General features: G+C 42.8%; 1 protein-coding gene across 1 annotated transcript in view; it reads right to left on the bottom strand.

Annotated features, from left to right (window-relative positions):
• The window catches only part of LOC306962141 (AT-rich interactive domain-containing protein 3B), a 38,059-nt gene that overhangs the window by 4,505 nt on the left and 10,595 nt on the right, over positions 1-22,959 (bottom strand). Inside the window, exons 3-5 of the mRNA XM_079555211.1 lie at positions 17,868-17,942; positions 16,617-16,689; positions 678-861 (exon numbers count right to left, since the gene is read on the bottom strand). Coding sequence (XP_079411337.1) covers positions 678-861; positions 16,617-16,689; positions 17,868-17,942 — 332 coding nt within the window. The remainder of the gene's footprint in view (positions 1-677; positions 862-16,616; positions 16,690-17,867; positions 17,943-22,959) is intronic.

Here is a 22,959-nt window from a genome sequence, read left to right on the forward strand (position 1 = left end):
GTAAAATACTTAAGTGCACCTGGTATGTAAATACTGTAGTGCTAAACATATTTTGCATGTTGCATACGTTCACAGGGTCTCTTGATCTAAAGTATGCAAAGTCACAGCGGAGGAATGTTTTTCAAGCTATTATGTATGACTGCATAATGGTGGAACAACAACGCTATGGATCGATACAAAGTGAAGAGCTGTATCCATTAGAACGATGCTACACAACAGCTCATTGACATTAAAAATACATAAAGGTTCATTAGGGTAGCGTGCTGGCAAACTGGATGGAGATCAGCATCTGCTGAAGCTTTTCTGTCATGAGCCAGATAGTGTGAGACCTGTCATTCAGACCCCACCTTAGTCATGGTGAACTCTGACCCAAATCACGTCAATAAATCTATGGAGATCAATGGCCCTATGTGTGATGTAATGGACGCTGCGATTGAATGTGAAAAGGGAAGGCGGCCAGGCCAGGAACCAAACTCGTGTTTAGATAAACAAAGTAGTGACGTCTATACTGAGAACCATACAACACACATAATCCACAAACAGTTCAGCTGATTTGAAATTCACACGGCTATGAAGAAGTACTTTGTTTCCAGCTTTTAAACATGTAAATGGATTTTATCTAAATCAGATTTTGTCCAAGAGTATTTCCAGCTTCACTTGACTAAATGTGGACTCACTGTGTGCGCAGGGTGAAGGCGGCACTCGTGATGGAGGTGGGCAAGTTGAGTCCTTTTGTGATTTCTCTCCAGATCTTCTTATTGATAACTTCCACGAGTCCACCTTTGTCTGTCACCAGTTTGTACAGCATGTAGAGATCCAGGACCTGCTTGGCCATGATGGGGATACGATTGACTGGGGTCCCTGCCGAGGAAAGCGCACACAGAACGCACAAATCGTTAGCACGCATCACATACGGAATAGCTTGCACATGCATAATTAAAGCCAACATGGACTAGTTACTGCCCCGCTGATAATGGAAACCATAACCCAAATTTTGTCAGGTATGCACACTGCTGAGACATAGTGGCACCTAACAGGAAATACATAAAAGGCAGATACTGTGACAGGCAAACGTAAATGACATTATCCATTACAATCATCAATCTGTTTAAGCTCTCTAGACTATTAGATACTATTGATACTGTGCTGAAAGCGAACTACAGCTTCATATTCAGGCGGAGAACAGGCCAGAATACTATGGAACAATTTTATTCACATGGAAATATAAAAATGTGCAAAGCTTACTTTTGCCTCATTGTGACACATTTGTGTATTGCGCAGCCCTAAAGCTGAAGTTGTGACCTGATTTTTGTAGGAGTAAGCTGTTAGTCGGCGCCCTGATCATAGTTAAGTTTTTCTAAGTAGTCATGTGGTTGTTTAGAATTAAAGATGTTCGCCTCTAATCACACTTTTCAGGACGAGTCCTTTTTCCAAACTTTTGATATGCGTTTTATGGCTGACATATCTGTCATTACTAGACTATTCTCGACAATAGGTGACATAATATTCATTGTTTACTCATTAAAGTGTTTTTAAAAAAAAATTGTTGCACAATTGTTGTCAATTGAAATGATCATTATTGCAATATAAGATGACTCCAAGTCACAAAAAATCCACATTATGTCACAAAATATCTTACACCTTAGAGTTTGTTGCTAACACAGCCTAAAATGCAAACACATGGTAACTTTGTTTCGCCACAATTTTATGAAAAAACAAGTTGCATGCATCTTTTGATCAACTAATGTGACATACTGTGTTGAAATGGCATTTTATTTTAAAGCTTAAGAGGGACAAGAATAAGATGGTAAATGTATACCGAATAAAAAGAGGACAAGGTTCACCGTACAGCAAGTGGATTACAGTGGTAACTTCTTTCAAAAACAGTGCATCTCCCATTGAGTTAATAGACCCTGCCCTCTACTTGAAATTATGACATCACATTTGTGGTCCCACTCCTCATGGCAAGACCAAAAGTGACACGCCTTATGCCTGTGCCGCCTGTTAAATTTGGCCTGAAAATTAGCCCAGTTAAGAAATCTGGCTTGACCTGGAAAAGGGGATTCGCAGCAACACAAAGCAAAGCAGCTCGAGACTTTTGATACAGATGCATTAATCTTGTCAACAGCTTATCTGCACTGAAGCTTGCGGAAAGCGTGCGGGGCGGGGGGTGGGAGGGGGAGAGGGAGGGACCGCACTGTGCAACCCAATCAAAAAAGTACAATGCGCAACCATGGGATAAGGTAGTATTCATACCTTTTCATAGTGTTTTTATATTAATATGAGTTATTTATTACACATACGTATGAAGGGTGCTTTTCTAGATAAATAGAATTTACTGCAGACCTAAAAGTTTATGAATTAAAACAATTAAACTATGGGGTCCGAACACTTATGTCACTTTTTAATACATTTTCCACAACTTTTAAAATTTGTGTTCACTTTATTTGTCATCAGGGTCCTCACATTTTCTCCCAAACTGAGATTGTATTTTGTTTCCAAATACATCTAGTATCAACAGGCTCAGTGCACGTAATGTTTTTTGGATAACTTTGTGTCATCAGCCCGTGTAGGATAACTACTTCCTGTTCACATCACTGATGTAAAAAAAGATTCACTTTGATGTTTTATTAAAGCTCAATGCGTGTGTGATTTTCAAGATAATTGGGTCAGATTGTGGCACATTTAAACATTTTTAGCGCCAAATTAATGTTAATCTTTGCAGGGCTTATATTTATATAAACACAAGAGAGTTCTTTGTTCATAAATATGGATATTTTAGTCCTTTAACCTAAAAAACAAAGCTAATTTGATGCAAACAAATACTAAAACAAAGATGTAATCTTTTCGATTTTCTTGAAAAACACATGACCTTTACTTGAACTTTCTATAAATATTTTTTTATTCTTAATTTATGTAAAAACATTAAGTACCCTACACTGGCGAACAGGAAGTTAGCACAGCGCCTATTGGCTTTATTGGCTTTATTGTCAGCTGAGAAAAAGCTGTGTTAGAAATAAAAAACAAAAACAATAAACTTCTTAGTTAAGTTATTATGAGGATTTGATATCATTTTTGATATTTCCCAGAGAACAAAATTAATCTATGCTTTTAATATCATTCTGTTCAAATAGAAAAAGAGGCTTGAAAACTTTCTGACCCCACTGTATGAGCATGGAGCAGGAGGCCGGGATTGTGACGACCTGCTAATCCACGGGCAGTGGTGGGTGGGGGGCCGTGGGATAGGCCAGTATAATGAAGCTCATTTAGAGGATTGTGCTAAGTAAATCCACACCCCTCTTCTGTTCGTAAGGCTGGGCCCAGCGCAGGGGACTCGTACAGATTTGCCCTCACTGTTAATCCAGCCGGCCCAATCCCTCAGCCCCACCACAGGCTGCTCTTAACCTGGAGCTGGACCCATTAATGACTTTGTAAAATAGCAGTGTGATTAGGCCATGAAGATTAGCCCTGATTCATTTTCTTAAGTTAGCAACAGTTCTGTAATCCCCGCGCATAGGGACCTGCTGTAACACATGGACGTGCATATGAACAGGGATCAAGGAGGTGTTGCTATGCTCCTGGGGCATTAAACAGAACTAGACAAGCGCGATTATTGTTAAACTATGTAACGGTCGATCACAATGTCACAAGTAATTTATTATATCTTTTGTTTGTTGTTGTTTCTTAATCTATCTATAGCGTTATTAGCTGGTTTCCCTAGATATTGTATTTTGAAAAAACTTGCTATGACTGTGCTACATAAGTAAATTGTACTGATAAAAAGTTAAGGCAGTGTTTAGGTTAAGCGTTTAACAGATGACAATAAGTTTAGATGGTGAGTATAACAATAACTTTATGGAATACCACGATGTGTAGCTATTTCTATGCGCTTTGAATGTCCTTGATAATATGATGAATGGCGTGTTGCAGCTCAATTCAACACACTGTACATCCATGTGTCATTTGTCCTTGAAAAAGACAAACAGCTCTACTGATACTAGACTGAATAGCAAATACTCTGTACAAAACTTACTGACTGATGGAAAAGTCAGCGTTGCCTTTTCTTTTGTTAGCTCAATGAAAACATCTATTTGTCGTTTTCTTTCTCTCACACCTTTGTCCCGAGCCATGTTCGCGAGCACACAGGCACGCAGAGCCCTGTCGGTTATTTAATGCGGCATGGGACATCAATCCCGCATCAAACAATTAGTACAACTGCAGGGGTCAGAGATCAGCCGGGGGTTATTGATGTGTGAATTAAACTGCAGGTCAGCAGGAAGCCATGTTTTCATACTGGCCTAGCTGGGAACAATGAAGGCACAACAAATGAGACACAACAGCGGTCAGGCCAGAGTGACAGGCCAGCAGTTAGTTAGGCCTTAATTCATGCCCAGCACATTTATACACGCTTTAGAGTGCCTCACGCTCAAGCTGGTTATAGAAAACAGAGGCCGGCATAATCAGTTTGGTCACATTGAGCAAATCAAAGGTTATTTAGATATAACAACATCCAATAACAATACCCTTCAGATAATGACATATCCTGACTCCACTGTGTCTGATACATGCATGAGTAATGCTGTGTGAACCTCCCCAACCCTGTAGTTCAGACCTCAACTACCGGTATACGTGTATCCCTTCATTTCTTAGTCATCAAATGTTAAAGCAGTACTAACTAACTCATGCCACTAGAGGCCATAAGTGCCACTGCAGGTGTCGTAGCATGTTGCGTTTTTTTACTTAATTATTGTCCGTGAGACAGAAAAGCTGAGACAGAGGGAGAGAGGGATATTGTACATCCAGTTACACAATGGAGATTTGTTTTTTCACTCAAACTTGGCTGTAAATACTGTTTAAGTGGCGCTAGCCCGCAGTTAGCTTTGCCCGTTAGCCTGTTAGCTTCTTCGTCGTGATTCCATCAGTGTGTATTGGTGACTCCGACCCGGTGGCAGCGAAATTGCAATTGTGCTTTTCTGACCAGAGACACCAGGGGGAGATGAAAGACCCTCCAATCATCCCATTAACACTTGTATCACCCCCAGAGGGATTTATTAAGGTAAACAAGTTACTTAGTACTGCTTTAATGTGCCTGGATGTGTTTAAAATGTACACGTTAATCTAATCTTCATTTTTAAATTCCCACCTTATCGCAAACGCTAAAAGTCGCAATTAGACATTTCCTCAGTCCAAAGTCAATGCATTACCAGAGAGCAAAACAACATACTGCATGCTCTGAAACTGCATCTATACCTTAAGCACTCGAGAGGCTTTGAAACCTAAAGCAGCATTAATTAGCGTGCACACGTGACCGCCACTTCACATTCCTACACCTTCTGACCACATGTGAAAGCAGGGGGAAAGCACCTTTGATAATGCCGTAATTGACCAAAAATCACATTAGCAACTCTCGGGGACTTAGCCGGAGAGTGGACTAATTTGAGAGAATCAACACGAGGCCTTTCCTTGGTGTCTTGACATCTGCAGTGATTCCAGCCCTGGAGACATGTACAGTAGCTCTCACAGGCTTAATTAGATGGGCCCAAAACATCCCCTTTTGAACATAGTAAGACCCCTCTATTCACCTTGTCCAAATGTAGCACCAGACCGCAGGATAAGCAATGTCCAGCAGGCACTGGGCATCTATTGGGCACGCCATCTCTTAGTCGGGCTGTGATTTGACCATGCAACTCAGAGCCAATCTGTAATTGGCTGCAGGCTTCACCTCCCATCATCCTTTGCCCCGTACTGATTTCTCCCCGGGGACAGGGCCATCAGGATCGTAGTGATTAATGGCACCGGGGGTCAGAGGTGGCTTTGGTGGGAAGTGCCACGGCTGAGGGCCCCTGAACCACTCCCTAAGCCCTTCCTCAGACTGTGTCCACAAGAACACAAGCGCCACACGGCCAGGCTTCAGATGGCTAGACTCTGAATGATAAGAGCGGCAGATACGAGCGTGGCAGACAGGAACAATGAGGAGTTATAAAATAAAGTTGGAGTTGATCTGGTCACTGATAAGCTGCAGCTGTGGGTGATGCGCAAACATGCACTACATAAGCGGTTCGACCCAAATAAAAAACATTGCACGTGTTGCAGTTTGACCCTGTTTTAAAGAATTTCTCAAAGAGTTGATAAGACTTTTTTTTTTGCCTGTACAGAAAAGAGCTGTGAAACAACTCCACTAGCTGCCAGGAAGTCGCTACTGACAAATACATCAAAGTAGAGTTCAAAGGCTTTCATGTGAACAACCACTCCAATATTTTACATTTTAAAATCTCCATTAATATATTATGGAATGCAACCGGAACCCCATAGACCTTTGTCAGATAAAAGGTTGACTGAATGAGCAGAGCAGCTCAATACGATTTCAAATTGACATTTGCACCCTCGTATTATATAGCCTTCAATTCCAATGTGAGTAAAAAGGGAACAAGGTCATTTTATGTGACCCATGACCTATTTTTAGCAGGAAACAGCTGTTCACATTAAAGGCCTTCTATAATAAATCAATTGGAGCCCCTGACAAAGTTGTAAATTAAATATCACTGACTTCGCGCGAGGGGCATTTCCTAAATTATTAAGTGACACGGCGACAGCTTTCCAGTGGACAACACAGGAAATTAAACTTTTAACCGGATGCATGTCACTAGTGTGAGGTTTCACTACTAGAAACAGAACAGGGGGTTGGTTTTGTTTGAAGGAAAACAAATGAGTCCAACGTCAGAAACATTCCTCCTGAACAGACATGCAAAAATCTTTAGTCAAATGTCATTTCTTTTAAAACAAGTGAGGTGGGCTTTTTGGAGTCAAGGGCATTGGGGAACACAAAAAAAAAGAAAGAAAAGAGCATATAGGAGGAGAAGAGGGAGGGAGGGGAAGAGGGAGGGAGACGGGGGGGACAAAAGGCCAAGGGGGAGGTGTAGTAGCCAGCTGGAGAAAGACTGGATTACTGCTGTAAGAAAGGTGTCAGCCAACACAAACAGTCAGTGGCCTCATGGCTGTGTCTGAGTCACTGCAGAGGCCCTCGCCTTCAGCGCACCCACTAAATTGTGCACATACAGTAAAAGAATGTTAAGTATTACTGGCAATTACTGCACAGTTTCCCATTCATTTACTGTAGGTTCAAGAAGAATACATACCTTTATTTATTTAATCATATGTCATCCTGTTTATTATTATTTGCACTCTTTCTGTGTCATGGGCAATGACTGGAATTTACAACTGATCTAAACAATTTTAAATTGATTGAGAGCAATGAGGTTTTGCATTTCTTAAATATATATTTTTTGCAAAACTTAAACTTTAAGAGCATTACTATTGTATTGTGGGGTATCAGTTCGCCTGCTACCTAATAAAGGAGAAGGAATTTGAATTGACTGAATAATTGAAGCTCGTAAGATCGCCGTCTTTTCACTTAGACAGAGGAACGCTGGTGTGCCCGACGAGTGTCTGGAGTCCACATGCGGCTGAAGTTTACTTTATGTCGAGCGCGCCCCGGCCTGTTCAATTTATGTTCCTGCTCCGGGCCAAGCATATTGTCAGGACCCCATGCGCTACGGCGGGACATGTTTGTTTTATTTTTAATGCATTGCAATGGACATAAATGGTAAAAAAGCCCCCGGTGTGTGGAATTTGCTATCTTTAGTCCAGGCAGAGCCACCGCGCGCACGGCCAATTCATATCAAGTGTTCAGATGCGTCCTGCCACATAAGGGGGAGCCAAAAGTAACATTACACTATAGATGCATAGCTATTCTGAGCCGCTACACTCGAAGCTACTAGGGAGATAGCTCGGACAGGCGCAGTCTATGTGATGCAGGTCAATATGCTGTATGGGTTTTGTGGACATTGTTTCTGTCATGTCAATAACATGCAATTAATGGGAATTGACTGCGGGATAGCAAAAATAATTAAGGAAGGAAATGCACTTTTTGGCTGGGTGTGCCAATCCACATTCGGATTTCTTTCTTTACAGTTGTTAATTGATGTTATGTTGGTTCAGAGAGTATCCATACCCCTACATTTAATCCAATGTTATGTTGAATTCTGGTAATGCAAATGTTGTGTTGTATCGACCGATATGAGTTTTCCTAAGGCTGATTTTTTGGGATGTTGATTGGCTGATGCAGATATTTCTGGCCGGCTGATATATCAGTTGATCTCGAGCTGTAGGTTCAAAATACTTACATCAATGCAATTTTTTATTTTCCTTTTTACACTGCATAATAAAATAGGAAAAATGTAAAGAAGTCTGTTCATCTGTGCAGCCTCGAGAATGCAATTGCCTGTCCTTAGCAAGTTTATTGAAGTAAAAGAATGCAGCTTCGATTCTTTCCATCTCCTTGGCGATTCCCTTTGTCTTAAAAAAAAAAAAGACAAATACAAACATGGGGGGGGGGGGGGGGGGGGAGCAAACGGCAAGTGATGGATAAGTCATTGAAGTTATTTGCACAGGAAACAGTGAGAGTCGGGTCTGAATTATTGCAGCAACAGGCAGTGCATGTACCGAGGAGGCTGCATAGTGGGCAGTGTTTGCTACTGGAGCCTCTAGTGTAAAACGTTAGGGAAAACTGGCAGGGCTCCAACACAGAAGCTGTAAATCTCGCTGGGTGGTGTTCACACACTTGGGAGGCCAGCCACTGCAAATAATGACACAATGTGGAATGACTTGATTCTCCGGCGCAACAAAAACGTTACTGCTGTTTTGAATGTAGAGTTAGGAAAACAAACAAACAGAAACATTGGCGTCTCAGTGGGATCAGGAAGTACTAATAGATCCTTTTGTCATGTGGAGTTTTTTATGTCTGATACTAAAACAAAATACATCAATTATATATTACAATTGAAATTCAAATGTTTGGAAAAATATATAAGAAGTGAAACACAAAAATGTCATTGATACACACACATTTAGGCCCTTTCTATTGCACTCAATCTGATCTGTGTGGTTTTGAACATTCCTAAAAGTGTAGGATTTTGGTAAATGCCCTTCATTGCCCGTGATACAGAAAGGCACGACCTCTATATAAAAGTACAGATTTCAGTATCAGACGACATCCTACTTACATATGAAAACATTTGATAAACTCACGGTACAAAACAGTGTCTTATTAGTGGACATATTTCAAAAAGTGTGAGAATGCTAGCACATACATGACAGTATCAACACAGCGAAAAGAGGGAGTAATTTGACACCTTGTGCGTGGGTCATGCAGATGGGTCACCTGGTGAAATACGGGGGGAGGGGATTGAAAAGGCTGGATGGCGAGAAAAGTGAGATGGCCTCTCCAACTGTAACCCAAGTCCCCTCCCTCCGCACAGCACTGACGGATCAACTGTCCAGACCCCAATCAACACCAGCAGATTTGGAGCCAATAGAGATGGATGGATTGATGGAGAGGGTCATATGGATGTAAGGGGAGGGGGCTGTCTTGGGCTACGTGGAACTTAGAATAGCCGTTTGCGCAGGTGCCAAAACACTGCAGGGACATTTTAATTGTGTTTCAAGGCAGTAATGAATTTGAAGTTGAACGGAAAGAGAGATGTACACAACACAAAGACTTAAAGACCATTTACCGTATATTTCCCGTTTTCAAACCATAAAAAGGAGCTAGTCATTCCTAACTTTCATAGTGCATTCCTAACATCCTACTTCATGGGGATGTGTATTTCGTTTTTCAGAGAGCAAAGAATCACAATAATACTTTTACAGTATTTACAACTATTAGCGTGCAACGGGCTGATTGCTTTTAACATTAGTGGTACTTCCGGGTCCTTCCACAAAATACTAAGAGGGGGAAATGGACAACAAATGAAAATCTGTTTGAAAAGGAGAAAAAACACAGCGCATTTAATATTTTCTTGTAAAATTGTACAAAAATCAGTCAAATTTAAGATCCATGCTCTTGATGAAATGGGACGTGGATTGAAAATATATTTTAATTCCATTTATAAATGTTTAAATATACTTAGAGGCACACTGCGTAACATTTTGGACTATACCGTCTTCAGTACAAAACATGTTCCCAGAGACCAGCTCGACACAGAAAATGCTCTTACTGCAGTGGGTAATCAAAGAATGGATTTGGATGAGAACCTAACCTATTTGAATCTCAAATTCTACTGACTTTAGTGAACATCTCCATGGAGACGAACTGGAGACGTACTCACTCCTGTAGCCTGGCATCCAGAATGATCTCCCTCTGTATATTTTTATACAGTCTGGGCAGGGAGCTCGCTTTTGCCGCTGCTGCCAAACTCAAACGAGCCCGTGCAATCAGATTCGTGTATTTGCGGTCACGTGTTGTTCGTGAGCAGCGTCACTCTTTAGATGCGGAAGTCCTCTTAATAACAATATAAGAGTAGCGCCCGGGAGAGAGAGAGCTTTTTTCTAATCAGCAGTAAATTACCAAAAACACATCGGCAGTCGGTAGGGCTGGGCAATATATTGATATTTAAGATAAATCGACATATTTTATATATATCATATTAAATGAGAAATGGAATTAGACCATATCATGTATATCGGGATATTTCAAACTCAGATAAGCCATTAAGTTAACATGTATCTTATTCTTAAACTGAGCTCTTTATATAAATATAAATGCTGCCCTATTTTATTTTCTAGGTTGTTTTATTTAAATGTGCACCTTATAGAGCTTTGTTATACAGTGTTTATGCTTACATTTTATAGTGAGTTAAATAAGTGAGTTCAATAAAACTACTCATATTTGGCTTTGACTTTGATTTAACATTTCCTTTCACAGCTCTCACTTTGCGGAAAAAATATCGGGATATATATTGTATATCGATATTCAACCAAATTATATCGGGATGTGACTTTTGGTCCATATCGCCCAGCCCTAGCAGTCGGTGAGTTTTGCGATTCATAATTCTGCAAAACCGTTAATAACGCCGCTGACTGCCCTTCACTCATTGGTTTACTCTGCGTCCTGTTTGCCTGTGTATGTTCTGCTGTAGAAACCAAGTACAGGAGCTGAACCCCTCACAGCAAAAACAGATGATTCAATGATGAAAATATCTGTCATAAAATAAATGCTTGTGTTTCAATTGTATTTTTGGGGTAAAATTCTACGTGGTGTGGCTTTAAATGTACTTTCCAAACAGAAGCACAAACATTTGATGAAGCCACAAACAAAGATCTAATATGTAAGTGAGGTGAACCTTTTCTGATGGTAGTCGATGGTTGAGTTTGTTCATATGACCTGTGCTCTATTTGCAACTGACTGGATGATCAAGTGCGCAGAGTAACACTATAGCCTGGCCTTGTAAACAGCCATTTCTGATCACTGTAGAAATGTCAAGAATGTCTATGGCACAGCAACATGACAATGGCATGTTCCCTGCACAATAGAGGGAGGAGCGTTCACATTATGTAGGCTATAGATTTCCGCGATTAGGCTCGAGTAGTGGCAGCTTTTCTTCGTGCACTAGAAAGAATGAAAAATGTACAAAGCATACAGTGCATTAAAACATGGCAGTAGGAATCCACCTTGTGCAGTTCTTTTTCTCCAAGTAATATAAAGCAAGACGAAGCGCTTTCAATCAATAGAAACAAGGATTGACAGATAAAGCCATCAGCTGACGAGTCCCATTTGTGGCCCAGGAGCTCTGATCAATAAAGAAGACATCAAGTGATATAAGCCAAGAAAAGAATAATGTTTAAACAGAGAAAGCAAATGGGGGTCGTTCAATACACCCGTCAATGCTAATTACTTTATTTTTTTTCGTTGACTAAATTACACAAGTGTAACACGGGGATGTCGTCAAAATGGAATGCAGGCTTATGTTGGGGATGGAAATTAGGTCAATGAGTGCAATATGTAGATAATTGTATTGCTTAAGTCAGTTTTATAATCTTTAAAGGCACATACCAGTGCACAAAAGCAGGTAAAAAAGCGGCCGGGCTTTTCACAGAGTTGTGAAGCCACCCTGTTTCTTCCAATCAAGCTGCTTGTTTTATTAGGCTTCTTTGCACGCAGGCCTCTTGCAGCGTGGCTTACGCAACTGTTGTGGAGATGCACTGGAAGTGAGCTCAGGGCCATTGTATTGGTGTAGGGCTCCTCTGGGGGCTGTAATGCGTTTCATACCATCCATCACAGGGGTGTGGAGGCCAGGAAACATCGCTTCAACAGCACACACAGGACACAGATGGAGAAGTGAGGCATTAAAACTGTGGGGGACTCCGCTGGTTTGGGCTTCTTAGCTTTTTTTGCAGAAAAAAAATTGAGTCATTTTGGAGAACTGCTTTTGTAACCTAAGTTTTGTAATACTGTAGGTCGGAAATTTGATCAGCACTATTACATACGCATTGAAGTGAAGGTGAAACGAGATGAATAGATGGGACAGCCCTTGTTATTTTTACTCTGACCATTGACCCCGCTGAGAAGCATGAATCTGCTTGAAGCCGCTGCCTGTCCTCCTTACTCAGTTACGTACAAGCATGTGATTAAGAATCTTTCAGCTCTGCAGCTTAGAGACTCAAATCCCCATACAGTATGGTCGTAATTAAAGATGGACAACACGGAGGCAGTCTTCGGCAGTGCAACAATCGGGCTGAGTGCCAGAGGAAGTAACAAGAGGGTGGCAAGGGGGTGGAAGGGAACGGAGCTAAGTTTAGTTAAAACAGAAAATAATAGGCTGGAGATTCGAATCATGGGCGACGCACAAACACAGAAACAACAGCGCAGGAAGAGTGCCATTTCCTTTTGTTTTCAAAGACGACTGGGGCAGAGCCACCATCGATGTGCATATTTTTAAACTTAGCTATAATTTACCAGCCAAAGGGTGGAGCTCACCACAACCAGAGATAATTTCAGGTTTCAAATAAATCATTATTGCAGCCACTAAATCTTTGATCATATACAGGGGAGGATGCCCGTGGTAAATAATAGTTTTTTTTATCTTCAGGGCAATGATTAGAAGCCACTGCTTAGTGGCTTAATTCACATATCATTTAGGCTCCCACCCTTTCCTGAGACATAGAGCCCAATGCTCCCACTGCCTTATGGTGTGTTTGTTGACCATTTTACTGTCTGGGTTATGGGGCCAGTCGGTTCCACTCCCTGACAAAGTGCCTCCACCACAGCCCTTGTTTTTTCTTCTCAAGCTGGCTGATGCCTTCGTAACCTCCCTTGTGTAACCCTGGCACCCCGTCTGCCCTCGGCTCCCACTGTGGTTTTCCATGTCTGTGCTCCTGATGCTTCCTCTTCTCCTCCCTTTTCACACGTGTGGACATGTGGCCGTCTTTGGCTTGCGTGCTGTCCGTCAGTGCTGGGCTGGTCTATCAAAAAGTTGGCCTCCACTTATTTGGAGATCATTAATCATTCTGTGCAGGACAGGAGGCCCCTTAATCCAGTCCCCTCCTCCAACAAGCCTTACCCAAGCAGGCTGCAGCGTGGCCCACAGCCCCTATCCCCCATGGCGTTATCAAGTTTCAGCGGTTGTAACTGTAGCACAATAAACAGAGGGGGAAGGCAAATGCGTGGAGCAAGAGGAAGAGGATGGAGACAGGCAGATACAAAGACTTGAGACGACAGAATGCAATTTCCTGATGACATTTCATCGGGCCAAACATGCTCGGGCTTGAAGAGTTATCAGTTATAAGGAACTCTCATAACTTTCAAATTAACACATGGGAATTGTGTTTTTGTCGTCACGCCGTCGTTGTTGCTGCTTTCCAGAACTGGTGTGGTTAATGAAAATGAGGCCATATCAAAGCGCAGGAGAATGTTCCTATTGTAGTGCAGTGTGTTTGTACAGAGGGCCAGCCTGTAAGGGGGGCTCGTGTTAGGCCGACCGGGGGTAGTAATATAATGCACGCATGGATCCCCCAGAGCCCATTCACGCTGTAATTGGTGTGGACAGAGCCATTGGTGTCAGCGTTACAGCCAGAAGACTTCCTCTCATGTCTTGCTGAGAGGAAACGCTCCTCACACCACAAATATTTCACAAAACATCTTTGTAGTGGCATGAACACGGCATCTTTTAAATTGGCCATGGTGGTTTGAAAATACCTCATTGCATTAATGAATGTATATCATAATGTTGTATCCACCACTACGTTCACTTAGAGAAACCTTGTCACTATGATACTCTAAGTACCCTATAAAGCTGCAATGACATGACTTGTTATTTCTTCCTAAACTGCAAACCATTCAATACGAGGACTAATGCCTTGCAATCTATCCCATGTGGGACTTTCTCAGCCTTGCAAAGGGGCTATAATGCTGGTCTTTTCCCTCCTCTCACCCCTCCCTCTTCGACTTGACCGAATAGGAGCCTCTCTCTCTCCCTCTTTGCCACTGTCCATCACAGGCTGTGGCCATTAATCATCTCAAGTGGACAGCGCTGACAGGCAGTTGGCTGCATCACTCTTTTATTTTTCCTTCTTTGCTATCATGCGCCTGTAGCTCCTGCAGCCGCACTCACTGGCCTGGAACCCCCATGTCCCAAAGACGCCTGTGGCCCGGTGTCAAACCAAAGCAAACAATCACACATCTGCTTAATCGAAATCCTCGAGGTGGTTAATGGTGTTGGGCCAACGCTGAAGCCTCTCTCTGTGCTCCCAGTGGGTCAGCTCAGTAATGGATATGATGATGGTGCTTTAAATCCATCTCCAAGCTTCCGACCCATATGCTTATACATGCATTTCAATTTAACGGACGTCTTAATTTACGGTGGACATTTACAGCTAAACTTTGTGAGTAAGAAGAAGCGCGTGTGTACGGAAATGTAAGACAAATGGCCCCAGCAACGACTATCACAAATATCCCCCTGACCCTACTCTCTTCTCCTGTGACAGGGGAGTAGTAAGTTATGAAATAAGGCGCAAGATGCAGAGCGCATCAATGGCCTCCTTTACCACTGGGCAGGATTTAGGACAGCTGCGAAAATTCCTACACCACGCACACACACACGCACACACACACACGCACACACATACACCTACACACACACACACACATTTGCGCCTGTTTTTAAGCGTAAAGGCAGGAAATGGGAATCCCTCGTAAGTTTTCCTTCCGCTGTTCCTCTCAAGGCCTAGAGGCCCCACATTAAGGTGGGAAAAGCACTTCCCCATTTGTCTTCTTTTGAACAGAGTTTTCGTGAAACTTTTAAACACATGTCCCCAATTCTACTATTTAATAGAACAATTTTAAAAATGCCTGGATTCCAACTGTAACAAATATGTAATTACATTTTAGTAATTATATTTATATTTTCTACTAACTCTTATTTAAATCCAATGTTCAGTCAGTGCTGCAGTTGACATACAATCAGAAATAACTGACATCAAACCGAGAAAACAATCGGTGTACGGTCTTGTTTTGAAATGATCACTTTAAAAGCTAGCATTTAACCTGCCCTTTTACAAAAGCCACAAGCACGTCTGACATTAAATGATAAAGCCATGTCACTGTAAGTGCCCTCTCATTAAGAAGTGCAATAACCTGGAACCTGAAAAGGAAGGCGGGGTAAATACACGGTAATCATGGGGCCAGAAATAAGAGCTTGGCAGGATTTGCTCTTTATCTCTGATACTCCTGGCACAAGCTGCAAACGGAAGGCAGCCAAGCAATTTGCTACCACTCAGACCGCGAGACAGCGGAGGTCAGCCAAGTGTCTCTTGTTATAGGGGTGGGTGAAGATCTCGCACTTGAGTAGCTCAAATCATACTCTTCCTACCTGTGCAGCGACTGTATTAAGCGTCTAAAGTCAGTGCACTGTCCATGTCACAACAACTTCCAAGTCGCCTCTGTTATTTTATTTCACCTTTGAAGAAGCTGCAGTCTTTATGCCCTTTCACTGATGCTGTATTTCTTAACCCTAAGGTGGTCAGTTGTTCTTCAACCATTACTTTTCATTTCATCTCATTTGATTTTTTCCAGATATCCCCGTTTAATTTTTATAGTAAACATTTCAGGCATCAAATCTTCAGAGCATCACTGAGCCAATTATCTGCTGTCATGTGGCATTTTAGTGAGTTTGATGGATCTTGCTGACCCCGGGCTCTGAGCAGCCAGAGCCCGAGGTCAGCGGCCACTCCTGGTGTCTGCCACTGGACAGAGATGCTAACAGGGTCCTGACAGATCGTAGCCCTCCCTCTGGCTGACCGTCTTTAATTCATCACCCTGCAAACAAGACCTCCGAGTGGAGGACCAGGCACAGTTCTCTCCAACATGTGAGCATGTACCCACAAGAATAGAGAAATGCTCATAATCATCTGTCACACACTGACAAAACAAAGTCTCCATCACACGCACTCTCAAACATACTGCAGTGCCCATCATGGCCATGACAAAACATTATGAAGCATGAAGCTCGCACACACACTTGTGAGACAGCGTCACCCATCAAAGCTTGCCAAAACATGCACTACTGTAAAAACACAGATTCTCTCTGGGAGGTGCAGCTTGGCCCATCTGAATTACACACACTGTGCATTTGCCGCTATGGCTAGAAAGATCTTAGCAATGTCAAGGAAGAGTGCCGTCACTGAGGACCTGTGCGCAGCTAAATGAGTTAAGATTCTGCCAGAAACCAAAGTGCTGTACAAATAATATAGTCAGAAGAAAGCAAATCAAAAGACACTCTTACCTCTTTTCTGCATGAAAGTGAAAAGGTCATCCAGGAACTCCTTTCTTTTAGGGTCATTGTCAAGCTCATACAACTGAAATAAAAAAAATAAGCATTTGATTGTTGAGAGTAAGTACTGTATGAAGACGGAAAAAAATAATAGAATTAGTAATTTGATGACTAAATGCCTTCCTCTATTACAGGGGTGGCCAACCAGTCAGAGACCAAGAGCCGAAATGTTCAACCTTGATCCTGTGAAGAGCCACAAAGGCACCAACCATTAGCGAGATTCCGGGGCGGTCGTTTATTGTGATTAAATAGAATGTGACCGTTTTATTTAATCACAATAAACTATAACTTTATGCCTATTTCTTTCTTTTTTTAAATAATTGTGTTAGATTGAATGGTTTTACTCCTCAACAAGATTGAAATACATGTATATTAAATGACATTTTGTGCTTTCAGCTCTGACTGAGACAGAATTAGATTATTATTATTATTTTATTTTTTTTAATGCTGGGGTGTGTTTGTATGTGGGGCCCTGCCCACTGAGCCCCCTCCTCTGATCCGCCCCTGGCCTGTGCGCTCAGTGCCTGCAGCTTCGTCCTGACTGGACTGTGCAGAGAACGCACTCTAGGCTGCACAGAGTTTATAAACTTTAACCAGGAGCCTTTGGAGGATCTGAGAGTCTGTTTTAAGTTGCATCTGTTACAGTCTCTGTCACATGTGAAAGAAAAGTCAATGACTTTGCGTATTTCCGCGTTACGATGTCGCGCTTCGCATCATACGCTTCAAAAGAGCTCCGCTTTTTTCCATTTACTAATTTTGATCTTTTTCTGTGAATATGTGGCCAAATTACATCAAATAAAGAGTAGCTGATCAGAAATCTGAAAAGCACAAAAGCTGATCCCAGTGCCACGATCTGCCTGCCTGTTGTTTAACCTACATCCCGCTTTGAGTGAGGCTGCACGGGCACCTTTTACACGCCGCCTCGAAAAGGAGAGAGATACGGACTCTCATTCATGTAGAGATGGAAACAGGGTCTGTAGGACGATGGTTGGATTTTTGGTCAGACTGTTACAGTTTATGGGAAATATTTACCAATTATTTTGCAAAGAGCCGCATTGTATTAAACATCTCCAATCATGCAAAGAGCCGCACTCTGATTGGCCAAGAGCCGCATGCGGCTCGAGAGCCGCGGGTTGGCCACCCCTGCTCTATTACAATGGAAGGTCAGCCTCTTTCAGCAGGTTCAGCCTATTGCACCCTCACCTTTGCAAAGTCTCTGGAGGCTTCTCCTCTTCCTCTGTTACTGTCTGCTTCATCTGCCCAGCCAGCATTCCCATTCTGAAAAACACACAGAATTAACATTAACACAACTCTTAAGAAACTGAACCTCACATAATGCCAGGACTCACACAAGTTGTGGTGGTATTTATATTAAGCTTATAATTGTGACATTGACTGCAACATACATTATATAGAAATTGTAAACTTATTTAAAGTGACTATTCTAGTGACTGCTGGTTATGGCATTCACGGCCGTGCAACACATTCACACTAAACTCATAGTGTGTCCAAAGCCTTAAAGAATGCAGTTTTCCAGAGGTTGGAGAAGTAACCTCTGGAGTTATTGTGCCCCTGAGCTTCCATGCCCCCCCTCCCCCTTCATCCTCAAACATCTCCATTTGACCTAAACCATCTGCATCTGGGACTGCCCTGCCCCCACCAATGTCTCCCAACCCAGCTGGATACAAGGGCCCCCCATCCCTCAATCTTAACGCAGCTGTGACGGGTGGCCAAGTTCATGGAGTGGAGCTGGCTGTCAGAGAGGCCAGGGGGGCTGGTCAGTAGCCTTGTGGCACACACACATGTGTAGAGCCTGATCACAGCTCCGTGTATGTTTGTAAGTACAAGGAGGGGGGCATGGCCCCACAAGACGGGAAGGAAGGAAAATAGGGGCAGAAAAGGGTGCATGGTATGTGCAGAGCTGGAATGTCTCCTAAAGACAAAACCTATAAAAGCATCAGGAATCAAAACAAGATCCGTTTTGAGGGGGACGTTAATAGCTTCAGCCGAGGGTCTAGTTTCATCCAGGAGCCCATTGGTCAGTGGCAATTACAGGGTCTGAAACAAGAGCCAGGAGGCCAAAGGTTGTCAGGGCCCTTGAGAGCAAATCATTTTCACCCTCTCACTCCGAAACGTGTAAGGCTTGTCAACATTCATGCTTCCTAAACAACTACTCATCAGCCCACATCTTTCACGCCACTCTAATGTGATAATGACATTGAAGTCAAAAGCACACATTTTACTTTTGTAGAAGAAATATTGGGGAACAACAAGTTCACTGAATATAGTCTCGTGACTGGTCATAAATACTTGACAACTGTAATCACGTAGCAGCTGTGGATTACTTAATTATCCACAGTAGTACAGGTTTATTGTGCTGTAAAGTTCAATAAAGTATATCATGCACTCAAGGACCTTTGCACATTTGGCCACTTGTGTCAACCTTTAGCCACTATAAATGGTTAGAAGAGTAGATAAATACAATCATGGCTATACGTATCGTGCATAATCCTGCATGATAAAAACCTGCTTTTGACATCGACCACGTCTAATACATGTGGGACCATGACTTACTGCTAGTCATTTGTTCAAGCAGGCAAACAATTACAGAATGCCCATACAGGATACAAACCATTTGAAAATAGAAACTACAGTAGATTGCTCACTTCTACTAACTACAGTCACAAAAATCAGATATGAGCAGGCCATAGCGGTGTTCACCATAGAATACACAAAAGCTTAAGTACATTATTTAAAAAGTAGGTTAAAATGTGGTTAAGGTGTTTCTAAAATCAAGTCACGATCTCGTCTGACACTACATGGCCCATCACTTGCCTCTTTATCAAGCTGAGTTTGATGTATGTAATAAATAAAACTGTGAGTGACTTAAATAGATTTGGACAGTACACTGCAGAGAGAATTTAATACTCAAAATTAAATTCAAGCATATGTTTATTAGGTTTACACATCGAATAAACTCTCCATTTGTTTTATAAAAGTGCCTTTAGCATGTTTGAGAAAGGTAGTAATTGAACATTGAGCCGTGAACCCTGAATAGACATGTTGGCTCTTGAATTGGGCCCTTGGTCAGCACAGGAATGTTAACACCACGTTGCTTTTTTGTCTACTTTGAGTGGATACTGATGTTTTGGGGACAACTCCTTATGATCAGTCTGGAGCCCCTTCATCAAGCCGTACTCCACCTAGAAAAACCTTCCCACACCGCCCCCAGCGTAATGACTGTCCGCGCTGCTGGGACGTGGCTGTAGTAATCTTTCCACACAGATATGCATATCCACGTGTTTGTACACAGACTTGGATTGGATTAACAACGGCCGGTGTTGCGCTCTTATGTATTTAGCAGGTTTACTGACCAGGCGGTGGAAGCCCTAATCACATTATGGCATGTAAGTGGTGCAAGAGCCAAATCAGGGATAAGAAATCCTGTCATGAGAGAAATGATTGGGAGCTGGCAATTATCAGAGTAGAGTGGGATTGTTTTGTATTTTTTAAGTGAGGCACACACGTACAATATATAAACAAGTGTTAAGAGCCTTTAGTTCTTCACAATGTCCCACTAATGGACATTACCACATACTACCTGCCTGTTGATACGTAGCTTAGGGGTAATTCTACACAGCTATTATAGAGAGATGTGTGGAGGAAAGCCACCATTTTAGCAAGCCTAGGCATGTAGGAAGAAGAAGGGTTAATGGCTGCTGCTTAGGGAGTGGGGGTTGATGGCATTGATTGCTCAGGATGTTGACAGCACTTCTCCAATTTGATAGTTGGGCTGTTATTAGATAAAGAGGCTTGTTCTGAATAAAGCTCTCACAGGATTTGAGCGTTCCAACAGGATATTGGAAGGACCGGTGCAGGAGCCACTAAAAAGGAAGGCAAGAAAATCAATTGTACTTTAAAATCATCCCTGATATTAAATTTAGACACTGGTATGTGAAAATGTTCGAGGGTTGTTGGCAGTTGTCACCGAAATTTGATATCGTTACAACCACAAGTTTTTTTGTTTTGAATCTATCTTTTGGCCTACATGCTTTATTTGATAGGACAGTGCAACATGAGAGGTAAAGAAGAGCGTGGAGAGACATTGTCGATGCCAGGAGTTGATCTCTCGAGGCTGAGGCGGGAACAGGCGCACAAACTTGTGTAAATTATGGTCAAGTCTTCAGAAAAACACATTTTACTGGTTGTAGTCCGAGATCCTGAATAGACACTTTTTTCTTTTTTACAATTTCTGCAAGTATAAAATAATGAGGTTGCTTTGTGCAAGTGCTCTTTTTTATTCTCGACATGAGCTGTTCAAAAGCAGATTTGTCAGAGCTCAGTTGTTGCGTTGCCACTTCCCAGTGTGATCCTGTGGACTAAACAAGACCTAATGAAGAGCGGCACGAGTCTGCCATATTAAAGCCCTGTTAGTCCGGAGCTATGCCTCTAACCCCTGCGGTCCCACTCCCAGCTATACTGTCATAGCCCACTGCGTGACCCATCCTACACAGCTCCATGCTCCAGATCAAGTCCCTGGGGCCACAGCCATTGAACAGAAGTCCAAAATCAATAGACCTGGATGTGCAAACACAGGGAAGTCCCCCCACAGCCCCCTCCGGACGCGATCTCACAACATGCGTCAATAGTCATCATCCTCAACCATCTAGCGTCGTGCCAGGGAAATTGAGAAGAGGGCAGCGCCACGGCTCCTGGGGAGATCCAACACTTTCAGAAGGACAGGGCGCCTTCTGTCATCGCGTCGCATTGTCACACAGCGGTCTGCGAGAGTTGGGAAACCTCATCGATTGCAAACTATGCATGTTCCAGCAATATCTCTATAGCAAGTGGGGGCAGTAAATCAGGGCTGAAAACTGCTATGTTGTCATCTCTACAGAGGGCCGAGCAAAGGAGGAGACATCAGACATTCCACTCACAGGACCTGACAATAATAGGAGAGACCCACTCATCCTACAGCTACTCTTAACATCTCATTCCCGCTCTAATCTTTTTGAGCCAAATTGCTGCCTGTCAAAACAGTTCAGAGAAGGAAATCTGTTGAACAGGCATAGCAGCAGTAATTTCATCACAATCAAGCCCTCCAGCAGAGATGTGGACCAGAGCCAACTAAAGTAATAAAACTAGAAGCGTCTCAACTATTCCAGCTATTCCTTTTGTTTCCCCCCCTGTATTTAAACCTAGCATTGCTCCGCGTTATTGTTTACTGGATAATCTCTCTAAAGGCTGTCGAGGAAAGCGAATCTGCTTCCTCTCAGCAGGGCAGTAGCAACCAACATTGCGGGGGGTAGCGATCTTGTAATCCAAATCAAATAATTGAGGCCTTGATCTCTCCGCGGGAATCCGAGAAACATTTATGGAGCCTTTTACAGCGGGGAGGGGCCGATGGGCGAGTGGGCTGTGTGCGGGGAGTCGGGCTCAGCGTATGGCCGCCCTTTATCTGCTAACTACTGTAAAGGATCTCATGGTGAGCTGACCATACGCTACGTTCGACAAAGACTGGCTAATCGTGATTCCATGTGCGGCCACTAAATCTCACTGCCACTTTGGAACAGATGGTACAGCTACAAAACACTGATCCCATGTTGATTCTACTGCCCCTTATTAAGGCTAACTCTGCTATAAGGGAGAAAATAAAGTAGCACAGAGGAGACTGGACCCAGGAGAATGATAGATTTTGTATGTCCACTCATGTCAGCTGCTTAGGAAAAGACGTCTCCTTCTTCTTGTTTTTTAGGTATATAATGGGCGAGACAAAAGGGGATAAGCGTCCAGAGGTGAGACGTGTTGCTACCTGCCCTGTGCTTTGGTTCTGCACCTCTTAACAGGCCACTGAAAAACAGGCCCCCGGGCAAAAGACCACCCCTCCCTCCATTAATCACTCCGATTACAAAGCAGAGAAAAGTAAAGGCGAAATGGGCAAATGACAATGGGTCATGATGTGTATAGGCTTGAAAACAGACACGGGAACTCTTCTGCGCTGACCTTGTTATATTCACGAAACCTAAAGGAGGAAAGAGAGACGCAGCCCATATTGTAATCTACAGGGAGGCCCACGTCTGAAAGGAAAGAGAGAGAAAAAAAAAGGGGGTGGATCTGAATAGTTATAGTTTCTGGGCAAACATGTCTGCTGGCGACTAGTAAGTCTGGTTTGCCAAATAAACTGACTACATTTGTTCAGCTCCGGCCCCTTCACCAAGACACCACATTCCACAGGCTGAGGCCCATCCCCCCATTACACTAGCTGGCCCCTTTCGCTGCCTCACACAAATGCAAC

Source organism: Gobius niger (genome assembly GCF_951799975.1).
Source record: "Gobius niger genome assembly, chromosome: 4".
Taxonomy (NCBI): domain Eukaryota; kingdom Metazoa; phylum Chordata; class Actinopteri; order Gobiiformes; family Gobiidae; genus Gobius; species Gobius niger.